Raw genomic sequence first — 6,000 nt, forward strand, 5'->3', positions numbered from 1 at the left:
GGACAACCCTATTAAGCATTCATTCAACTAATATTCGCTGAATACTGTGTCAGCTGTCAGGTTTACATTGGCAAATGGAGCCAGACATGGTCCTCTCCTCATGGAACATGTCATATAGTGAGGAAGATGGGCATTAATTAACACATAATCACCAAATAAATGTGAACTCACAACCTTATTAAATGTTATAAAGGAAAGGAGCTCTGGGAGTATCTGATGGTGAATCCTGACATAGTCTCCTGTGATGAAGTGCTATTTTGGCAGAGATCTGAAAGGTGGAGGAGACATAATCCTCCCAAGAGACACATGAGTGTGTGTGTCACATCCCTGCACAGATCCATGTACAGACATCTGTGGATACACATATTCCTAGTTTGCAGACATTTGTAAGAAAGCAGTCACTTCTGCTGCCATTCTGTTAAGAGACCACATAGCACGTAACCTCTCGAAAAGCATATGTTCATACAGGCCTTACAGAGCAGAGGTCTAAGTCAGCCTTTGTCATTTATGAAGAAGTACTTCATTTTGAATAATGGTGATCACGGTAAGCAAGTACAATGGATATAAGGGATAAAGTACAAGAATAGTTTTCCAAGTATGGTCTAGTGGACCCTGGAGTCCCCAAGACCCTTTTGGGGTATCTGTGAGGTCAAAATGATTTCTTTTCTTTTTTTTTTTGTTTTTAATAGAGAATGCAAGCCACAGTTTCTGTTCTATAAACACAAACTTTTATATTATAAATACAAAATAAGAAAAGATAGTGATATGTTAGCTGTTATGAAGGGTGAAAACTTTATATAAACTTCAAAAGGCTGCTTTCTGCATCTGCATCAATGTAATTTCATGATTCTCTACCAGTTTCATTTATAGAAAGAATCTCTGTAATCAAATTATTATTCGTGTTCGTGTCCCCCATATCCGTAGGAATACAGTTTATTGTCTGCTCCTCCACTCGAAGGAGCCCTGTGTCTGTCTAGTCTGCTCTCAGAACTTTGTCTTCATGAGCAGCCACATCATAGAGAGAAGCCTTACAACTTCTTGAATCCCACAGCTTGACAGTGTTATATAAGGATCCTGAAATCAGCTGTGGTTCATGGGTAGGAGACCATTGTACTGATGTCTCCCAACCTGCATGTGAGGTTAGGGATGCAACATGAAAGAACCATCTTTAGTTTGGGGATCCCACAGTCTGATATACCTATCTGTGCTTCCAGATGCTAAACATTTACAAAGTGGAGAATAGGAGATACAATTAAACACTTTATTTCCTGCAAAGTTGACTTAAGATTGCCAAACATGACATCCCACACACTAATTGTATGGTCCCAAGGTACACTGCAGATTTCTTCAGCATCTGACCACAGCACTGAGGGAATTGCTTCCTTGTGGCCAGAGAAGGTCACTATGGGAGTCCTTGTTAGTCCCAACTGCTCTGTTTTCTGTTTCTTTCTTGGTCAATTTGTGGATTCCTCCATTTCATCTTCTTCTGTAGGGACTGTAGACCAGATCCTTAGCATCTTATCCCAGGAGCCACTGCAAAATTTAGTTGCTGAGCTATCAATAGCTGTAGAATCTATACTTGTGCCGCAGTGTAGGGTTTTCACTTTGTTTCTCTCAACATTCCAGTCCCATGAGAGAATAGTCTGATCCATAGAGGCACTCAGTAATAACACAAACTGTGTTTTATCACCCAGGCCATATCTTTTACAACATCCATGTGTCCCACAGTTGTCAATGTTGACTTTCCTTCCAAGGACCAGATCCAAACCAGTCAAGATCCATACCTCTGTCCCTTAAATTGAACTGGTGCAGTCATCATGGACACATCATTCTGGTTGGGGTGCAGTATACTTCTCCGCGTATTCTATTTCCACAACTTCTTCTAATGAGATGTTCTCCTGTTCCATGTGTTTGACCAAGGGCATTCGCAGAAACTGATCCTTAAAAAGGAAATCAACTCCATATATTTGTGGAACTCATTTCTGTCCTTTAGTAATTTATTGATGACGTTAGTAAAGTCATCACTTTCAGAGACAGCAGTGACTGAGAAGGGAACATCATCATCAATGGCCTATTTCTTGTGATCAGTGTAGAAGTGTGTTTACAGCTGAGCAATGGCAGGGAGTGCACACAAGACTTGACCACAGAAACATATGGGTTAGTAGGCTGAGAACGGGAGCTCCTGTATCTCAGGACTACAAACAGACAGCTCAAAATTACACTGCACAGGTAAGCGAGAAGCTGCAGTCTAATCTCGGACTTTGCTTTCTCTCCATAGGTCTGCTCCTGATTTTCATAATAACACTGAGATATGATTTGCCTTTTTCTCATTCCTTTTGACACGAGTGTGTTTTCCAGAGACGAGGTGGTGTGATTGGTGTGATTTATCTCAACAGATTGAATTCAGAAGCATATATGAAAATTCAGCTATCATCTATTAAGCCAGGCATTAAAAGCTTTGCAAAAATGTGAAAGAATGACATTCTTCTTGTTAAATTTTTTTTTGGTTTTGGAAAATATAGTTAATTTTCATAATGATGTGTTATTTATGTTAACATGTAAAGGGTTTATTAGAATGAATTTAAAAGTATTTCTAAAATTTCTGTTTTAACTTAAAATATGGCATTTATCTATAGGGATAGCCCACAGAGAAGTTTTTTTGGGGTTTGCAATAATTTTTTTAAAGTGTAAAGGAGTTTTGAAACCAAAAAGTTTGAGAATGACAAATATGGCATTCAACTTGACTTTAAGCATGTTAGCTAATCTCTCTGAGACTCTATAAAATGGGGGCGATGATCAAAGTACTTCCCTCATAAAAGGATGAAAGGAGTTCATACATGTCATTTCCTCTTCACAATATATGGCACAGAGTAAGTATTCAATATATATTAGCTTTATTATCATGTTTAATATGAAAGCAAAACTCCCTGGACTCCAAACACTACTGAAGCGCAGTCGAAGAATTCTTGCTTGTTTTTGGAGCCATCTGTATTGTTTTTGTAAAACAAAATATTCCAAAGGGAAAGAAATAGGATTTTGTGATTTTTCTTTTGAATTGAGATATAACAGGAGTTTTTATTGGCAAATGATCAGGGTGTAGAAGCTTGAATCGATGTAGATTCAGAATACCTTGAGGTGCTTTTTCACACCCCATTCCTGCTGCACTCCTCAACTCTCAGCCTTATAACCAAGGTTCTGCTATGTTCAGAATCACGGAAAACAGGTGGGCAGATCTGGAAAGCTCGTTTGGAAATTTCCACAGAGACCATGGTGGACTTCGGGGCTCCAGTGTCCTAGACCCAGAGCCGAAAGGGAGGCTCACAATAGGGGACATCTCATTCAGTCCCCACACTTTTCAGATTGAGAACCCAAGACTCAGAGCAATGATTGGCTCACAGTGGCTCACCCAGCCTGAGAGAGACCTAATCAGGACAAGAACCAGAGTTTTCCTGATTTGTAACAGAAAGGATATGAGGCTTAGAATCAGAACTGTTTTTAGTCTCAGTCTAAAGCCTTAATTGGTTGTCTGATATTAAGCAGCTTGTTTACATCTGATACTCAGTATTCTTATTTGTAAAATGGAGGTGAAAATATCCACCATCCCAGAGTTGTGAAAAAGATCAAATAAGGCATCGCATGAAGGTCCTAGGACACTTTGTTTGAGTTGGTATCTTTCCGGGCCTTTGCGTGTAAAGTCCGTAGAGAGAACTTCTCAGTGAAATAAACAGTTCTTTTCAAAAGTGCCTTAAATATTGTGCTTTGTGGCTTTGTAACATTCTCTTTTTTCTGTCTTTTTAGGACAGCCCAGAAACTTGCAGGACCTGTGCCGAATTAAAATTCGACAATGTATAGGCCTTCAAAACCTAAAGCTACTTGATGAACTACCAATTGCCAAGGTCATGAAAGACTACTTAAAACACAAATTTGATGATATCTGATATACCAGAACTGTGAGCAGGATTAGGAGTTATATTCCAGATACTTAAAAGGCTTTTTGCCTTGCACAAAGTATATCCTATGCAATTTCTGATTTGCTGTGAAATCAGAAAGCAGGTATACACTTTTGGGTTTTCTGTTTGTTTGGTTGGTTTTCATTGTAGGGAAGGGATTTTTTTATATATATATAAAAACACACACCACATGCTTGAAGGTCTTAATTTGGTTTCTTGGTCCAAGTTTAAGAGGTCCAAGCTTTGTATACAATACTGCATTTAGAAAAATTGTCTTTTCTTAAATGACACAAGCAGGTTTGGAGTGGAGAATTTACCCTTTCCAAATTTATGGTTTCCTTGGTAAGCACGATATTCTAAACCAGCAGAGCACTTGTTAATGTTTGGAGGCACAGTTTCACCCAGGGGGGCCCTGGGTTCTTCTGGAAAATGCCCTAAGAAATGTTTAAAGTAATGCTGTCACCTCATTCATTTTTAATGAGTATAAATTGGCTGTTTCAAACTGTTCTTTTTCCTAATTGATGTAGCTTTCGGATGACATAAATTCAGTATCTCTGCTTTTCTTTTGGTGTGCTCTTGTTTTTAACTTTTTTTTTTTTTAACAACTGTAGTACACTACCCTGAGACATTGTGTCTCGATTTCTATCTCTAGTTAGAGTTGTGCTTTTAAAAAAATTAATGGGAAAGAAACTAACTTTAATTGAAGCCAGTGTATTCTGTTTTTAAAACTGTGCCTGCAGTGCAATACTCTTTCTGGTGTATTTTATCCATTATTTCACTTGCTGGTCATCATTTCACAGCCAGCTTTGACATGCCCGTGAGAACAGGAGCCGCCACTTTAATTTTCATGGCAGAACCATAGTATGTCAGTTGCAATTTCCATTTTAAGCTATGTCTTTTACTTCACTTTAAGCAGAAAATTTTGTATCCTGGTGGTAGAGTCTTCCCTTAAAAATTGTTAAATCATTTGGCTTTAATGGTTCAATAATTTGGAATGGCTTCATGGTGTTTCTTTTTCTCCCAGTTTAAAAAAAAAAAAAACTTTTTAAGGGTAAAATCTTTAAGGGGTACACATTTGTAAGTCTGGCTAATTTCTAATATGCTAATTAAACATTTCCTATTTTAAGGTTATATACAGTGAGGCTCTTCAGGACAATTATTTTCTGGGTTGATTGGGCATTTGTTTGCTGTGTAAACACGGATATGATAAGTGTCAGTAACAATGGAAAAGGTCCCAGAGGCATTAGGCATCTAAGATGATGCCCTCAGAAATGTATTCTGTGCTTGATTTGTGTTATTAGCTTCAGAAGAACCTTTTCAAATGTCCCAGTATCGTTTTTAGTGCTTTGGGAAAAAATATTCACACACTGTTAATAAATTTGTTATCAGAAGTTTACAAGACGAAGGGCTTCTCTCATCTGAATTTCTAGATTTAAGTCATAAAGCGTAAAACTGTTTCACCCAGAAGTGTAACTAAGCAGAATTAGGAGTTGTCTCTGGCTTTACCTTTTTCAGAGCCAGCAGTGCTGTTTTCTCAAGCACAGTGTTTGTTCTCTTGGGTGCAGAGTAGTTGTGGCGTCTTACACTCGATCTGCTTGTGCCTAGGCATTGCACAGGTTTCCAAAGACGGGCAGCTTCAGAAAAAAGGATTATTCGGGAGATTACTGGTGTGACCCATAGACTCTTTGGCATAGACTGTTTCGCAGGCAGCCAGTCTGAGTGTGGCCAGTTCTATAACCATCCCCAAACTAGCTGGAGCCTGATGGATAGGAACGAGTAGTCTGTCCTTTTTTCCATAAAAATATTCCAAAAATTTATCTCCAGAGAAAGTCCCCTGTGAAGACAGTTGCCAAGCTATATTCTCATTCTTTAAACCAATACCCAGGTCAGGGCTAGGACACACTAGCAGTCTTAGGGACATGGTGTGGCTAGAAATGAATTGAGTGTGACTTCTCCCTAAAACCCCAGGCCCAGGGATGTGAGGAGGCAGAGGGGTGCCTGGAGTTTCTGCACTCTGAGCAGTGATGTTAATGTTACACTTGCACAGGGC

The 6,000-nt window shown here is 38.9% G+C and overlaps 1 protein-coding gene and 1 pseudogene across 1 annotated transcript in view; one reads left to right on the forward strand and one right to left on the reverse strand.

Moving 5' to 3' along the window:
- ASB7 (ankyrin repeat and SOCS box containing 7) overlaps nucleotides 1-4,550 on the forward strand; it is a 47,016-nt gene extending 42,466 nt beyond the window's left edge. The window contains 1 exon segment of the mRNA NM_001266289.2: nucleotides 3,799-4,550. Coding sequence (NP_001253218.1) covers nucleotides 3,799-3,938 — 140 coding nt within the window. The 3' untranslated portion in view covers nucleotides 3,939-4,550.
- On the reverse strand, nucleotides 747-1,652 carry LOC106999309 (ribosome biogenesis protein WDR12 pseudogene; annotated as a pseudogene).
- Nucleotides 4,551-6,000: the final 1,450 nt, after the last annotated feature.

The sequence above is a fragment of the Macaca mulatta genome, chromosome 7 (genome assembly GCF_049350105.2).
Source record: "Macaca mulatta isolate MMU2019108-1 chromosome 7, T2T-MMU8v2.0, whole genome shotgun sequence".
NCBI classification, from domain to species: Eukaryota; Metazoa; Chordata; class Mammalia; order Primates; family Cercopithecidae; genus Macaca; species Macaca mulatta.